This window comes from Dendrobium catenatum, unplaced genomic scaffold, assembly GCF_001605985.2.
Source record: "Dendrobium catenatum unplaced genomic scaffold, ASM160598v2 fragScaff_scaffold_1557, whole genome shotgun sequence".
In the NCBI taxonomy this organism is placed as follows: Eukaryota; Viridiplantae; Streptophyta; class Magnoliopsida; order Asparagales; family Orchidaceae; genus Dendrobium; species Dendrobium catenatum.
Genome location: NW_021320019.1, coordinates 6849679 through 6867122, shown reverse-complemented (window position 1 = coordinate 6867122; position 17444 = coordinate 6849679). Strand labels below are relative to the sequence as shown.

At 34.8% G+C, this 17444-nt stretch overlaps 2 protein-coding genes across 2 annotated transcripts; both read left to right on the top strand.

The window, feature by feature from the left end:
* Positions 1–1154: 1154 nt before the first annotated feature.
* LOC110091857 (auxin response factor 18-like) lies at positions 1155–6443 on the top strand. Its single transcript, XM_020816110.2, is given in 6 exon segments — positions 1155–1547; positions 1649–1727; positions 2735–3811; positions 4436–5182; positions 5184–5218; positions 6188–6443. Coding segments are annotated over 4 exon segments (1902 nt in total). The 5' UTR covers positions 1155–1547; positions 1649–1727; positions 2735–2737; the 3' UTR covers positions 6234–6443.
* A 9944-nt stretch (positions 6444–16387) lies between these two features.
* LOC114581130 lies at positions 16388–17008 on the top strand. The gene is made up of 2 exons (XM_028700554.1): positions 16388–16501; positions 16628–17008. Exons 1-2 carry the CDS (start codon positions 16388–16390, stop codon positions 17006–17008), a joined length of 495 nt encoding a protein of 164 aa, XP_028556387.1.
* Positions 17009–17444: the final 436 nt, after the last annotated feature.

Here is a 17444-nt window from a genome sequence, read left to right as displayed (position 1 = left end):
ATAATAAAATAAATGGGCAAGTTCTTAAAAGAATTTATCAATGTTTGTCTCCTCTTGACTGGGCGACTTACAACAACAATATCAAGCCTTTATCCCACTCTGTGGGGTTGATTACATGAATTTTTTTTTCATCGTGTTCTGTTAAGAGTTAAATTCTCATTTAAATCTAATAAAGAAAGTTCAATTCTAATATTTTCTAACAAAGTTTTTTAGGTATACCTCTATCTTTCTTAACATAAGTCAAATCTAATATATCTACTTTCCTAATGGGGTCATCGGAAGACTGTTGTTTTATGTGACAAACCATCTCAGCCGGCTCTCTCTAATCTTATCTTCCACTTGAGCTACTCCAACATTTTCACGTCTTTTTTTATCATGATTCTAAGAGTAAATCCATTCATCCACCTGAGCATTCTCAACTCAGAAACGCTTAATATTAAGCATTTCTTTTAATGACCAACATTCTGTAACACAAAACATTGTAGATTTAACCACCATCACATAGAATAATCCCTTAAGTTTCAAGGGGACTTTTCATCACACAACAAGTAAGATGCATTCCTCCTCTAACTTATTCTACTAATAATATCATCATCTATTTCATCATCACTGTGAACAATAGATCTAAAATATAAAAAATATTGAATGGCGACATACATTAAATAGTTTTTTTTTTAAATGGTTGTATCATGAAATGTATGGGGCTAGTTTTTTTTATTAAAATAATTTAATGTAAGTCGCCCGGTCAATGGACGACTTACATTAAATAATTAAATTATGGAGGTTAACGGTTAAATGGGCCAACACTATCTAATCAATTGTCAATCATCCGTTCAACAGACAGTTATGTCAATTTTTAATTTTTTTTTTATACTTTTTTTGTGACGAGAAAACACTATCCTTAGGCTAGTGAAAACCGCGATTGACCTAGCATGCAACCCACACCAATTTACACGGGCCAATACTTAAAACTTTCACTGCTTGCTAAGGGATTCCAACCAGGAACCTAGGCTTTGCCCAGCCGGCTTTTTAATATACTTACTCATAATTATTTTTTTAATTAGGCTTACTGTAAAAATTTGCCAAAATTATGCTTTGTAGTTTGTACACAGAGGTGGACCCGAGAACAAAAATGGCTTCAACGGGTAAGAATAGTAAAAGATGGAGGTGAGTATGCCAAGAGAGCAAGCAGGAATCTTGCCGTCTCCTCAGCCGCGCAACAGGGAGTCTCTCTCTCCCTCTGTAGGTCCGAGAGTAACGCCGGTCAACGAGGGACCTCTCAACGTCATCCTCGTCGAGAATAACTCACCCGACCAAAATATCGGGCTACTCGCTCTCAACATCTTAATCGGCTGCTCAGTTCTGTGCCCGCTTAGAGATCCGAGCACTGATAAAGAGAGAAGATGAGGAGAATGCTCCTACCATTCTGCTGAAACAATAAAGATTTGTTCTTTGAGTGTTTTCTTCTTGCAGGAGCTTGAAAGAGTGATTTTTCTGTAAAAAGATACGATCTTTCATCTCATCGGTTTAGAAATCTCAGAAAAAAGGTATCTTTTTTTATTTCTCCATTTTCATTTGAGAGATGAGTTTCCTTTTTTTTTTTTTTTTTTTTTTTCTGAAGTGTTGTTTGTGTTTTGGCTCACTGAAGGTGTGTGCACTGCGGTTATTTGGTGTGAAGTCTGAAGAAGACGAGATGGGTTGAGTTTACAAATAGGGGTTGGCTGTTGGTAAGAAAAGCTTTTAGGTTATGTGGAATTTTACTCATTACTGCAAAGAGATTTTAGCTCTGAGGAAAAAGGGGGAGGGATCTGTTTACCTTTTCTTTCAGCATTTTTTATGGTCTATTTATGAAACTTCTAATTGGTTTTTATCATTTTGAATTCATTTTGTTTCAGAAAATTTTGGGAAGTAAAGGTTTTAGCTTTTGTTACATGGAATTTAAAGCATTTCTATGGTTTTATTATATCAAAATCATGTTGGGATAAACAACTTTTTTATATAAATAATTTTCAGAAATCTTTTTGGGAAATACGGAGTTTCTCCCATTTCTCTATATCATTATGTAGATTTTTGAATTCTCCTTTTCATTAGAAATGATTCTACTGAGAAAAAAAAAGTCTAGTGTTCTGTTCAATTTTTTGTCAGCGTTTTTTAATAACAACTATTGAGGTTGTTCTTTCCATCCTTTTGTAGTAATTACTTTTCCCACGTAGTTTAAAGCTTTTACCTGTTTTTCCTTCTCATTTTGAAGTGATTTTGTTTCAGAAAGCTCTTGAAGATTTTACTAAGTGAAAAAAAAAAGAAAAGAATATAGGGAAGTTTTTCTGTTTATCCTTTTTAGGGACTAAATTTCCTACGTAGTATTTAAAGGTTTCATCTATTTTTTATCATTCCTGAATCATTTTGTTACAGAAAAGTTTTGGAAAATATGAAATTTAGCTTTTTTTACATATAATAGTAAACTTTGATTTTGATGTTTTTATCATTTTGATACATCTTCTTAGGAAATACAAAATTTATTCCATTTCTCCAAAAAATTATGGAGTTTTTTGCTCTTTTTTTAATCATTAGTTCAGAATTCAGATTCTACTAAGGAAAAAATGCTAGGGATTTGGTTAGTGATCTGTTTTTTTGATATTTTTATCTTTTAAATTAATAGGATTTCTTGTAATCTCATTATTGAAGAAACCCTCCTATTGCACCAAACAGTAACAAAGCTTGTGAATTTCCAAAGGAAATGATGAATGACAATGACTTGGATTCTCAACTATGGCATGCTTGTGCTGGTGCAATGGTGCAAATGCCATTAATAAATTCTAAAGTATTCTACTTTCCCCAAGGCCATGCTGAGCATGCACAAAGCCCAGTTGATTTTGGCAATTCTCTAAGAATTCCTCCTCTTATTCTTTGTCGTGTTAACTATGTAAAATACATGGCTGATAGTGAAACTGATGAGGTCTATGCCAAAATTTTCATGACCCCTCTAAGAGGCATTGAGCTAGATTATTGTGAAGATGATGAACTTACCTTAGGAAGCAACGGGTCAGAATCACAAGAAAAACCTTCATCTTTTGCAAAAACATTGACCCAATCTGATGCTAACAATGGTGGCGGTTTCTCTGTTCCGAGATATTGTGCAGAGACTATCTTCCCTAGATTGGATTACTCTGCTGACCCGCCTGTCCAAGAAGTTCTAGCCAAGGATGTCCATGGCAAGATTTGGAAATTTCGACATATCTATCGAGGGACACCTCGCAGGCACTTGCTCACCACTGGCTGGAGCAATTTTGTCAACGAGAAGAAGCTAGTGGCCGGCGATTCCATTGTGTTCTTAAGAACCAAGAATGGTGATCTTTGCATGGGTATTCGACGAGCAAATAGAGGATTTGGAAATGGATTCGAGTCCCCTATAAGTTGGGATCATCCTATGGGAAAATGCATGTATGAGGGACTCTCTATTTTATTGAGGGAGGAGGAGAGCAAGTTTATAAGGGGAAACACTCATGGAGATTCAAACATGAGGCCAAGGGGTAAAGTGAAGGCATGCACTGTGATTGAGGCCATTACACTTGCAGTTAATGGTCAACCTTTTGAAGTTGTTTACTATCCAAGAGCTAGCACTCCAGAGTTTTGTGTAAAGGCATCAGCAGTGAAAGCTGCAGTGAGGATCCAATGGTGTACAGGCATGAGGTTTAAGATGGCATTTGAGACCGATGATTCCTCTAGGATAAGCTGGTTCACAGGGACAGTATCTGATTCTCATGTTTCTGATCCTACAAGGTGGCCTGGATCACCATGGAGGCTTCTTCAGGTACATTGGATGTGTTACTCAAAGATTTCTATTCTAATTTTTTCTTTATTAGTTCATTTCATTGGATGTGTTTCCATATTTATCTGCTCTTCGCAATATTTGCTAATTTATAGTTTTAGCTTTGATTAGACATGATTTTGTTGCTTCTCTTGTTGGAGTGAACTTTGATGAACTGTCTTTTTGTGAAAGAACTTAGTTATTTTTGTTCAGGAATTAAACTATTTGCTATTGGTGCCTTTTTTCACTTGATAATTTAGTTGGATATAGGAATTTGCTCCTTTTGTAGTGCATTGAAATGCATGACAGAAAATCATGATCACTTTGAGTTTGAGAATCTGATGATTTGAAGCCTTTTTTTTTGTCATTTATCAATTTATGATATATTCTCTTCAAATTTATGATATATTCTCTTCAAACTATAGCTCTCAATCACCACTTCCCTCTTGCTCAAGAACTTTAGCTTCTCTATCGAGCTTAGTCTTCATTTGAGATTGCTTTTTTATTGCTTTTTAAAGCATTTTTTTAGTAAAAAAATAAATTTTTTATACTAGAAAATTACTTTAAGAAACAGTTAAAAAACCGTCCCAAACGAAACCTTATACTTTCTCGTAAATTGTTTTGCAGGTTTCTTGGGATGAGCCTGACCTCTTACAAAATGTAACAAGTGTAAGTCCATGGTTAGTGGAACTCATCTCAAACATGACAACCATCAACTTAGCTCACTTGTCGCCTCCGAGAAAAAAAACTCGGAGCTCACAGCTTTCTGATTTCCCACTCGATGCTCAACTTCCAACCTCCATAATCCCCAAAAACCTCCTTACTCCCAGCAGCAGCCCTTTGTGTTTTCTCCCAGATAACACTCCTGCAGCTGGTATACAGGGAGCCAGGCATAGTCAGTATGGATTATCTTTACCAGAACTGCGCTTTTTTCATGGACTCGATCACTTTCCTCCACCTTCGAGAATCTCTACTGGCATCAATGGTGGCGATAATTCTTGCATGTTGACCATAGAAAATTCTCAGAAGGGGAACAAGGAATGCAAGAAACGTCAGTTTATGCTCTTTGGAAAAGTTATCCTCACTGCAGAAGAGCTCTCAACTATCAACAAATACAGCCCATCAGGTTTGAATTCGATGAAGATGATGTCTGATAATTCATCTTCTGAAGCGCTTTATTTGAATAAAGACAAGAAAGTTAATGAGCTTGGACTGGAGACTGGACACTGTAAGGTGATCATGGAGTCAGAGAATGTAGGCCGAAACCTTGACCTTTCTACATTTGGTTCATATGAGGAGCTGTATAGATTGGCAAACATGTTTGGAATTCGAAAGTCTGAGCTTGCAAGCCGTTTACTTTACCGAGATCCAGCTGGGGGTGCTCAAACGCACTGAAGATAAGCCTTTTGTGTAAGTTTTGTTATCTATCTCATTTATGATGCTTCCTTCTTCTGAATTTGGTTGTAAAGCTGATACGAGGAAAGAAAGTTTTTTTATAAATTTCTTACGAGTATTAGAGAGAGAGAGAGATGAATATTTTCTTATAGCTTTTGTCAAAAGCAAATTCTGAAAGCAAAAAATTTTGAAAAATAGTATTCAGATGACTGTAGCTCCAAATAAATTCTTAAATATTCTTACTCAGATTACCCCAAACAAATTATTAGGGTATGTTTGGGGTGTTTGCTGTATTTGATTAATTTAGTTGTATTGAAGTTATTTTGGAAAAAATAATTTAGAAATTCTTATCCTATAAAGGAACTTTTTATTATATAAATTTTGTAAGCAATGAAAAAGTAATAGCTAAATAAAGTTATAGTTGAAGTTTAAAAAACGAAGTAGCGAGAAAGCTATTCAAATAAACTCTTAGGTTTTGTTTGGTACGGCTTTCTTTATGCTTCTTAAAGCAGAAGCTTGCTGCTTTAAGAAGCATAAAGAAAGCCGTCCAGGCTTCATTTGAAGTAGCTTTATTTTTCAGATCATAATCACAATTTTTATTTGATCATTATTTTTTATTGCTTTCAAAAAATTTGTACTAAGAAATTGCTCTCTATAATAATTTTATAAAATTATAAGAAAATTATCTCAAAATGAAGTCTTAGGCTTCATTTGAGATAACTTCTTGTCATTATTTTTTTTATGCTTTTAAGAAATTTTTATATTCTAAATTTTCTGATGCTTGTTTCTATATGAATAACAAAAGCAGTTTAAGGTACTTGAAAGAAAAAATCATAAAAAATCCCTTGTAGTTTATGTATTTTTTTTCTTATATAAATCATTAAAAATTCAACCTTTTTAATAATTTATAGATTATTAATGAAGACTATAACATTGACGATAAAATTCGATTTAATAATCATGATTTCTTCTGGTACTGCGCAGTGAGTTCATGAAGGGAGCGAGAAAGCTAACCATTATAATGAAATGAATTCAAGCAGCGAAGATGGCGCCATGTTGCAGCAGAACAGACGCTTCTTTCAAGTGTACAGAGCTGTCTATTCTAAGTTTGTTTTTGAGCATTAATTATGTCAGTTTGCACTACTCAGAGACTTTAAGTATGAAACTTAGTATTTATTCTCTTTCTAAACTTCTTTATAGAAATATCACATATGATATTCTAATGTGTTTAGTTTATGCAGTTCAATCTTGATCTTTTGGTTGTGAATTTTGATTATCAATTTAGAGGTCTTGAATGAGTTTTGTGTATGTGATGTGTATGTGATTTTAATTTCATTTTGGATGATTTTTTTACTGCTTTTCTAAAGCAGCTTTCTAATAAATAAAAATTAAATTTTTGTATTAGAATGTTACTTTAAGCAGTAAGTAAGCCGTCCCAAATGAGGCCTTTATCTTAATTGGCCTTAATGTAAAAAAAAATTGTTTATTTTAATTAATTTTGAAGCTTAGAGGTTTTTTTGGATCACTTTTAATTTTATTTTTAAATTTTATCTTGTTTATATAAAAATAAAAATATATTTGACTCTTAATAGAATTTAATGGAGAAAAAAATATTCATGTTGTTGAACTCACAGAACAGGATAAAGACTTGTTATTATATTGTTATTACATATATCCTAAATAGTGCTTTCCATTTAAAAAACAAAAGATATTTAAATTAACTTTTGATAACTTTAAAAAATAGCTTATTTATTTTCTAAAAAAAAAAAAAAAATAGTGATTTGAAACGACCCTTCGAACTTTTCATTTGGTTTGAAAAAAATTAGTGAGAACACAAATATAATTTACTCAATAATATTATATTTGGTGTTTTATTCTAATATAACTAATATATAATTAGTTCTTTTCAAGGAAATATGAATAAAAAAATAGATTTGTTTTCATTGTCTAGCATTGTTTTGCATTTGAAGCTTTGCTAGTAGGAGTGTTTATTAGCCTAAGCTATAAATATATTTGTAGTAGATAAATTTTGAAAGTCAACTTCATGTCAATTGAGGAGTTAGGATCAATATTGCACAAAAAATTTTTATTTATTAATTTTGAAATAGCTATCATTTTTTATAATTTTTGGGTGAAAAATAAGCGGGTATTTTAATGATTTTAAAAAACTTTAGAATGGTAGCAATAACATTCAATTTGATAATTATTGTTTGTATTAGAGTAATAGCGCCATTCCCTCCATATAGATAACCACATTGTGTTAGAAGCATCATATCATTAACCCTAACAATCTAATCTTCGGAACTATGACAATACTTATTTTGGGACCAATCTATATATAGATAATAAAATTTCAAAGTTTATGATAGCAATCAAGCATTGGCAAACCCTAAAAACATGGAATAAAAGAAGTAGAGTGGGTGATTTGGAGCTATTTGGTTTAGGCTTATTTAGCATCATAAGTTAGCTTAGACTTTCTAAATGTAATTTTGAGTCATTCTTGTGATGGTTAATCTAGACTAGACTTTTTCTCTCATGAGGGATAAGCTAGGACCCCATTTAAGCACATTTTCACTTAGCTGCCCCTTCATAATAACCAGCACAAGAATGACATAATATAGAAACCTAGAATTTGATAAATATCTCTTACGTAAAGATAGTCTGGCTACATTGATATTGATGACATTTCATAACAACTGACCAATTCTACTCCCTAAAAAAAGGGTAGGAGATCAAATGACCCAAAGATAATATCATACAACTAACAAAAACATTAAATTAATTTCTCATCAACTAAATAAATAAATAACTAAATAAGAAACAAATCTCTTTCACTCAATATCTCAACCAACTAAGTGGGTGAAAATTAATTCCCCCTTTTCATTTTCCCCACATTGAATTCTTTCCAACCAAACAATAATTCTTAGATCATCAAAAACATAAGTAGCTTGAATTGAGGAAACTCTTAATGAGTACTATTAATAACTAAGATGAATGAAAGTCTGTCAAAAATATCTGCCTGCTTTTAATTATTATAGGGATGGCTATGACGTTCTCACCATTGGTTTGTTTATTATATCATTTTTTTTAACGGGTATTTGCTCATCGTCACCCTCAAAGGAAACTCACAACTAATCCCTTGATTAACCTATCAGCAATCAACCTCACAGGCGCAGTGCCACAAAGATATTTTCTCCCATTTAAGAAGTCGCACCGTATGAGTTGAGGGTTCCCAATCACGCTCATCCACCAACTCGAGAAATCATTATGTGAGGACACCAGACGATCCGAAGGCCAATCATAATACACCACGTCACCTGGTACCCAGCGTTATTGAGCACCGGTACCAAATAAAAAGATGATATGACGCATTCTGATTGACTTCCGGATGATAATATCCGCACCAACTCAGCTCAGCCAGTTGGGATGTTTATTTTATTATTTAAATATGTTCCATTGAGTTTCCATCACTTAATGACCGATTGCATTAATTCTGTTGTTGGGATATCTGACCTATTTCCTCATGATCATTAATTAATTAATTAATTACAGCTGGTTTTGGGCATTACAACCCGGCATTTCTTTAGCCAACCACCGCCATGTTCTCGGTTCGCTCGTCTTGGGAAAACGGTCACATTTTTATCAGTTTTAGAATATGATTTGACCCCTTAAGCTTTTGTTTATTACAAATTTGGCCATCTAATTTTTTGAAAGTGATTTTTTTTTTCATTAATGTGATATTCTCTCTCTCTTGTACTTAAATTTCTCAGTTTTATTTTCAACTGTTGAGATATAAATTAGGGCACTCATTATTCAGATTTTTTAGAATGAAATTAAAAATTATTGAATTTATCTTTAAATGAGTAAAATATATAAAAAATTAATCAAAATTTATATTATAATCATTTTAAAATAAATTTAATAACTTTATTGAAAGAAAAAAAAATATAAATCCTTAAATTTATTTTGGAATTAGTGTAAGACATAAGTTGATTGATTATTTATATATTATATTCACCTAAAAAAATTGAAAAAAAAATCCCTATATTTTTTCATATATATATATAAAAAAAATCCCTATATATATATGCCTATTTAATATGAGTATTAAATGAATTAAAAAATTAATTACCTTCGTGGTAAATAAATATTATATTTTAGCCATCGAAGGACTAGAAAAACTCAATACATATTTCTATTTATTAATAAATAGTTTTTTTATTGTTCATAATAATTTTTTTTATTTATTTAAGTCGAACAAATAATTGACGAAGAGAATATAGCACGACTTTGATTGATGAAGATTCTTTGTTGCATTAGTATGGACTAAGGTTTCATATGGAACAATTTATTGCATTAGTATTGTTGCGGGCAAGATTATACGCGGCGATAGAGTTTAATTTCTACGTCTTAGCTTTGCACTGATATCCAGCTCACACACAAATAACACAGAACTTTTACGTGGAAAACCCTACAAAGGGGAAAAACCATGGGGCCTAGCCCAATTGAAAAGATTTCACTAAAATTTGAAATGAGTACAGTGGGCTGACTCGTCCTTCGAAGGCGATCAGATTAAATATGTCAATCATATGGTTGAAGTTTAGTGTCAAATCTAGCATCACTTGGAAGTTTGGGCCCTAGGTTGTGGTTAGGCAGAAGTCTGGGCCTCAAGTGGAGGTCCAGCGGAGCTCAGGGCCTCAAGTGATGATCCGACAGAAGTGAGGTCCGCAAGTGGTGGTCCGGCGGAGGTGAGGGCCTCAAGTGGTGGTCCGGCGGAGCTCAGAGACTAAAGTGGTGGTTCGACGGAGGTGATAGCCTCAAGTGGTGGTCCGACGAAGGCGAGGGCCTCATGTGGTGGTTTGGCGAAGGTGAGGGCCTTAGGTGGTGGTTGTAAAACCCGCAAAAATGCCATTTTAGACCTCGCACGCTTTTCAAAGCACCGCGACGAGTTCTAAGTGAAAAATTCAAGTTTGTCGGATTTGAATGGAAGTAATTTTGAAAAATTCTATGCAAAATTCTAAGAAATTTGATATATAAAACTTATATTTAATTTTACATAATTTAGGAAATAAAAATTAGATAAGTCTCATAATACCCAAAGTACCCCTAGTGTTTATTAAGGCTTGGATAACTTAAGTGAGGGAAAGTTTTCTATTTTGGAAATCCCTTTTCTCCCTAAATGAACCAACCGAGCCCTCCTCTTTCATTTTCACGCATGGTTTGGCCGAAACTTGGAGAAGAGGGCAGACGGTAGAGGCGACGGGCAAGGGAGACGACCGGCTCCGGAGGCATTTTTCTGACGAAAAACTTAAGGGAAATTGAAGAGGAAGTCAAGGGAAGTAAAATGTATGTAATAGAACTATGATTTTCCATCTCTTTCTCAAGATTTTTGGATGAGAAAATTTCTAGGGTTTGAGGAAACTTTGAATTTCTTTAAGAATTTAAATGGAGGATTGTTAAGGAATATTAGTAGTGTTTTGATTGTAAAAATGAAGTTTCTCCAAGAATTTTTAGGGTTTTTAAAATTAGGGTTTTTTTCTAAAGTTGAAATTTTGAAAGTACTTTTATAAACTTGGTTCCTAAGGGTTCTATGATAGTTTCTAAGGGAAGAAATTGAGTTTTTCTTACAAAATTTATTTTCCTATTTTTCTAATTATTTTAAATTCGAAAATATATTAATTTATTTATGAATTAGGTGTAAGGGAGAGTTTGGCATGTTTATGTGAGGGAATCATTGAAAATGTGTTTTCCAAATTTAGGGTTTTAAGGTAGTTCCAAAAATAGTATTTATTTTAAATTTATAATGAGTGTAGGGAATGATGTGTGTGTTTCATTTAGGTGTTGAACACGTGGAAAGGAAGAGTTCGTAAGGATTTTTGGCGGAGCACGTTGTATTGAGGTAGGTAAATGTGGCACTTTTAAATTTAGAAGAAAATTTCAATTCTTTCCACCATAACATGTTTTATATTGTTGTGAAGATTTTTAGCATTCTTCCAATCATACTGCTTTTATATCTTATTAAGCTCGTATTGTCATGCACATATTTTCTATGGTTGCCTAATTATATGAACTCATTTGGTAATGGTTTAGAGACAATGTGTTATCTTACATTGCAAGTACACCTCTTTTGTGATGATATATATATTGCACTTGTTTCTTTCTAAAGTGATGAATAAAGAATGTACTTAGCTCTTTTTCTTTCCTCATGCTAACATGAAATTATGTAGCACATTAGGAGACAATTGACCATATGCATGAATAAGAATATTCCTATGAATAATTAAAGAACGAATATATGTGCATGTTGATGCGGAGGTATCTTTGGTAAATGGATGCTCTTCCGAGCATTGGTAAACAATGAACCAAATGGAAAAGGAATGACCAAACAAATTATACCTGATCAGTATAAAAGATACATCCGAGACGGGTGATTACAAAATGCATATAAAACATCTTATGATTCATGAAAATAATTCATGTATTATGTAAAGTGATTGGTTGCAAGCTCAACTAAAGAAAGAGGCTTAATGGTTTACCTAGAGGCATGTTACTTAACTTTTATGATTTGTTTAATGTTCTTACACAAAGCATTGACATACATGTTATTCCCCTCGCCTTGTTATCTAAATTTAATTGAAAAAGCATTTGCCTATTGAGTTATAACGCACTCATGTTGTGGGAAAATTTCAGGAGATCCTGCGAATAGATAATGACAGACCAACCACCGCGCACTTAACGTTCTATGGAGACGACGGGCGGCAGGTTCTTTTGAGTTTTATTATTTTGATGATAAAAGGTTGTATGTGTATATTTTTTTTGTGAGAGTTAGATTTGTTTGGATCCCTTCTTTTGGAAGAACTCTCTATATACATATTTCTTTTGAAAGATGAATGAAAAGTGAAAATTTTAATTGGATTTACTTTAGTGGCTCTTTTATTTTATAGTTGAAAATGCTTGGTTTTTGTTAGATCTTTTGATGATATGCTATGAAGGTTTATTTCCATCATGTCCGACCTCTGTTACCGCCTCGCACTTGCGAGCTAACCGGGCTGGGTCATGACAAGTGTGGTATTAGAGCAAAGGATTTGAGAATATTGATTTCATGAAAGAGCCAATAGGATGATCCTATAGGTTAGAGTAGATATAAGATGCATGTGCTATATATTTCTTAGATTGCTTTGTTGTATTGTGTCTCAGGACTGAGGAATCTAAACCTGATTCCACTGATGGTAATATTGGAGAGGTCAGGAGGAAATTACCAGTAGTAGTGGAGCCTCAGGGCAGTAGCATTAATGCTACTTTGGATTCTTTCATCCAAATGATGGCGGCTATGACACAGATGATAAAGAGTACTCAGATTCAAACTGGAGGTAGTGGAAGCACTATAATGGATAAGAATTTAAAGTTATTCCAAGATATGAAGATCCTATCATTCGCAGGAGGTGGACTATAGAGGCGGAGGACTGATTAATGAAGGTTGAGAAGATTTGGAAGGAATGTTATGCCCTTAAGATAGAAGGACTTCCTTAGCTGCTTATGCCTTCAATGGGGAAGTAGAAAGATGGTAGAAAAGTCAGCTAGAAGAAACTTTTGGTGGGAGACCTAGCAGCCAAGTGACATGGGAGGAGTTTGTTAAGGTGTTTAGAGATTGGTATGTACCAATGACTGATCGAAGGTCAATGCAAGACAAATTTATGAGATTGGTGCAAGGTGACAGAACCATTACGCAGTATGAGGCTGATTTCACCATGCTTTCTAGGTATGCTTCTCATATAATTCCTAATGCAGAAGAGAAATGCCACCGCTTCCTTTGTGGCTTGAGGGATAGCATTAGGCAGCCATTGGTTCCTTTGGGTATTGAAGATTACTCTTCTTTAGTTGAGAGAGAACGAAAGATTGAGCTAGATTTACAAAGTACTCAGAGGAGGAGAGACTTCCAGAAGAGGAAGAATGAAGATAGATCTAAATCTACCCAGTCTTTTCATTATAGAAGGCCTAATTGGAAGAAGTTTAAATCCAACATTTTATAGAGTAGCACTTCTACAGCTGTATGCAATAAGTGTGGGAGAACTCATAAGGGAGAGTGCCTTTCTGGCACTAATACATGCTACTGGTGTCATCAACCAGGGCATATGGCAAAGTCTTGTCTTCTCTTAGGACAAAAACCTACTACTGAGGCCAGAACATGTAACACTCTTCCTCAAAGGACAGCTGGCAGGCCAAGAACTATAGAGTCTACTAGATCTACCCAAATCACAAGGCCAAGCTTGTCCACCAGTTCAACCAAGAGTTTATGGATTGTCACAACAAGAGGCTAAGGATTCTCCTGATGTTATCATAGGTATGGACTTTATTTAATGTCAATGAATTCCTTTATAATGTATGAATAAGATGAGCTTTATGTTATGTTTCATGCATGATATTTAGGAACAATCTTTGTATGTAACAAGCCTGTTAAGGTGTTGTTTGATATGGGAGCAATACATTCTTTCATTTCAGAGGAGTTTGTTAAGTCTGATGGTTTGTTTTTCTCAAGTATGCTCAAGCCTTTATCAATCTTGATTCCTAATGGGAGTAAGTTGGAAACCAACAAAAGGTGTCGTGTGGAGTTGGTTATTGGTGATAGAATCTTGGGAGCAGATCTTATGTTATTGCCTTTAATGGAATTTGATATGATTCTAGTATGAATTGGTTGTCTTGCCACTTTGTGACCATAGACTGTAATAAGAAAGAAGTTAAATTTTGTATGCCAGGGGAGAAAGAATTTAAATTCATATGAAAAAGAGAAACAAATTCTATGATAATCTCTTCCTTGGTGGCATATAAATTGTTGAGGAAGGGTCACGAAGGCTTTCTAGCTTATGTTAAGGAAGAGAAGAAAGAAGAGAGGAGATTAGAGGATATATCTGTCGTGCAAGAGTATCCAGAAGTGTTTGCAGATGATTTACATGGCTTGCCTTCAAGCAGAGAGATTGATTTAACTATTGAGCTGGTTAGTGGAGCAGATCCTGTTGCCAAAGCCCCTTATTGGATGGTGATAAAAGAGTTGAAGGAACTGAAAGATCAATTGCAAGAATTGCTTAATAAGGGATTCATCAGGCCTAGCACTTCTCCTTGGGGTGCTCCTGTGCTTTTTGTGAAGAAGATGGATAGAAGTTTAGGGCTTTGCATAGACTACAGAGAATTGAAAAAGCTAACTATAAAGAATAAATACCCTCTTCTGAGAATTGATGATTTGTTTGATCAGTTGGAAGGGGCCTCTTATGTTTTCCAAGATAGACTTAAGATCAGCATACTATCAGCTTAAGATCAGAGAAGAGGACATAGCAAAGACAGTGTTCAACACTAGATATGGGCATTATGAATTTGTGGTGATGCCATTTGGACTTACAAATGCACCTGCAGTGTTTATGGACCTCATGAATAGAATCTTTAAGCCATTTATGGATCTATTCATGATAGTGTTCATCGATGATATATTGGTGTATTCCCCAAATGAAGAGATTCATGCAAATCACTTGAGGATGGTGTTAAATGCATTGAAAGGGAATGAATTGTATGCTAAGTTCTCCAAATATGAGTTTTGGTTGAAGAGTGTGAACTTTTTGGGACATGTGATTAGCAATGGAGAGATCTGTGTGGATCAGCACAAGGTACAAGCTATAGCAGATTGGCCACAGCCCACTACTGTGACGAAGATCAGGAGCTTTTTGGGTTTGGTTGGTTACTACAGAAGATATGTTGAGGGATTTTCTCGAATATCTATGCCCTTATCTAGATTCACCCAAAAGGCAGTGAAGTTTGATTGGTCAGATCAATGTGAAGGGGCTTTTCAGAGACTGAAACAATATTTGATGACTGCTCCAGTGCTTACTATTCCTTTAGGGATAGATGGATTTCAGTTTTATAGTGATGCCTCTCACAAAGGGCTGGGTTGTGTACTGATGCAGAATGGAAGGGTCGTTGCCTATGCTTATAGCCAACTGAAGAACCATGAAAGAAACTATCCAACCCATGATCTGGAGTTAGCTGCAGTGGTCTTTGCCCTAAAAATTTGGAGGCAATACTTGTATGGGATGAAGTGTGAAGTTTTTACTGATCACCAAAGTTTAAAATATATCTTCACACAGAAAGAGTTGAATTTGAGGCAGAGAAGATGGTTGGAGTTTATCAAGGACTATGATTTGGATATCCAATATCATCCAAGTAAAGCAAATGTAGTAGCAAATGCCTTGAGCAGGAAGACTTCCAGTAGCGCCAGTTGGATGATTACACAACAGCATGAGCTGATAAGAGATTTGGAGAAGCTAGAGATTTCAATAGTTCAGCCCAATGATGTAGAGTTTGTGGCTTTGAATCAGATGATCATTCAATCAACATTGAGGGATAATATAAGGAAAGCTTTGCCACAAGGTGTAGAATTTGAGAAAGTCCTAAATATGGTGAAGGTAGGACACGTGGAGAAGTTTGAGTTTGATGAGGATGAGCTACTACGGTATAGAGGTAGAATTTGTATCCCTGATGTTGGAAATTTGAGGAAAGACATTCTTCAAGAAGCTCACTATTCAAGTTACACCATTCACCCAGGTAGTAACAAGATGTACCAAGATTTGAAAAAATATTTTTGGTTGCCAGGGATGAAGAGAAGTGTAACAGAAGTGATGGCTAAGTGTACAGTTTGCTAGATGGTTAAGGTAGAACATCAAAAGCTAGGAGGTTTATTGCAGCCTTTACCCATATCGAAATGGAAGTGGGAAGACAGCCATAGACTTTGTAGTTGGATTACCCAGGTCCAGAAATGGTCATGATGTTATATGGGTGATAATTGATAGGTTGACCAAATCGGCACACTTTTTACCTATCAAGCAATCTGATGCTGTTGAGAAGTTGGAAAGTGTGTATGTTAATGAGATTGTTAGACTTCATGGTGTACCAATATCGATAGTATCAGATAGAGATGAGAGATTTACCTCTCGGTTGTAGAGGAAGGTTCAAGAGGCAATGGGCACCAGACTCACTTTCAGTATAGCCTTTCACCCTCAAATAGATGGTCAATCAGAGAGGACTATCTAGACCTTAGAGGATTTACTCAAATTATGTGTACTTTATTTTGGTGGCAAATGGGAGACACACATACCACTGATTGAATTTGCTTATAACAATAGTTTCCAATCAAGTATAGGTATGGCACCTTATGAAGCTTTGTATGGAAGAAAGTGTCGAACTCCTTTATGCTGGGCTGAGACAGGAGAAAGAAAAATCATTGGAGCTGACTTAGTAGATGATGCTACTGAAAAGGTAAGACTGATCAGTGACAGATTGAAGACTATGCAAGACAGACAGAAGAAATACTATGATGCCAAATACAGATAAGTTGAGTTTGATGTTGGAGAGTTTGTATTCCTCAAAGTTAGTCCTATGAAGGGTGTAAAGAGATTTGGCAAAGTGGGGAAACTGAGTCCAAGGTATGTTGGCCCATTTGAAATATCAGAGAGAGTTGGAAGTGTGGCCTACAGATTGGATTTGCCATCTCATATGAGTAGAGTACATAATGTATTCCACATCTCTTCTTTGAGGAAATACATTGCAGATGAAGCTCATAAGATCAATACTGAATCAATAGATATCCAACCAGATTTGACTTTTGTAGATGAGCCTGAGAAGATCATAGATTATAATGTTAAGCAGCTTCGAAGCAGAGAGATTCCTTATGTTAAGGTTCTTTGGAAGCATGGATGTGAGAGAGATACTATATGGGAGAAGGAATCAGAGATGAGCGAAAGCTACCAACACCTATTTGATTAAGGTATGATTCATTAATGCTTGTCTTAAATTTCGAGGACGAAATTTTTATGAGGGAGAATTGTAAAACCCACAAAAATGCTGTTTTAGACCTAGCACGCTTTTCAAAGCGCCTCGATGAGTTTTAAGTGAAAAATTTAAGTTTGTCAGATTTCGATGGAAATAATTTTGAAAATTTCTACACAAAATTTTAAGAAATTTCATATATAAAACTTATATTTAATTTTGCTTAATTTAGGAAATAAAAATTAGAGAAGTATCATAATACCCAAAGTACCACTAGTGTTTATTAAGGCTTGGATAACTTAAGTGAGGGCAAATTTGGTAATTTGGAAATCCCTTTTCTCCTTAAATGAACCAACCGAGCCCGCCTCTTTCATTTTCACGCATGGTGTGGCTGAAACTTGGAGAGGGCGGACAGTAGAGGCGACGGGCAAGG

Excerpts from the sequence above, each read along its gene's own strand:
- LOC114581130 (XM_028700554.1), top strand. The coding sequence starts at position 16,388 with ATGGCACCTTATGAAGCTTTGTATGGAAGAAAGTGTCGAACTCCTTTA. Across the intron at positions 16,502-16,627 it reads TAGATGATGCTACTGAAAAG|GGTGTAAAGAGATTTGGCAA; the intron begins GTAAGACTGATC and ends AGTCCTATGAAG.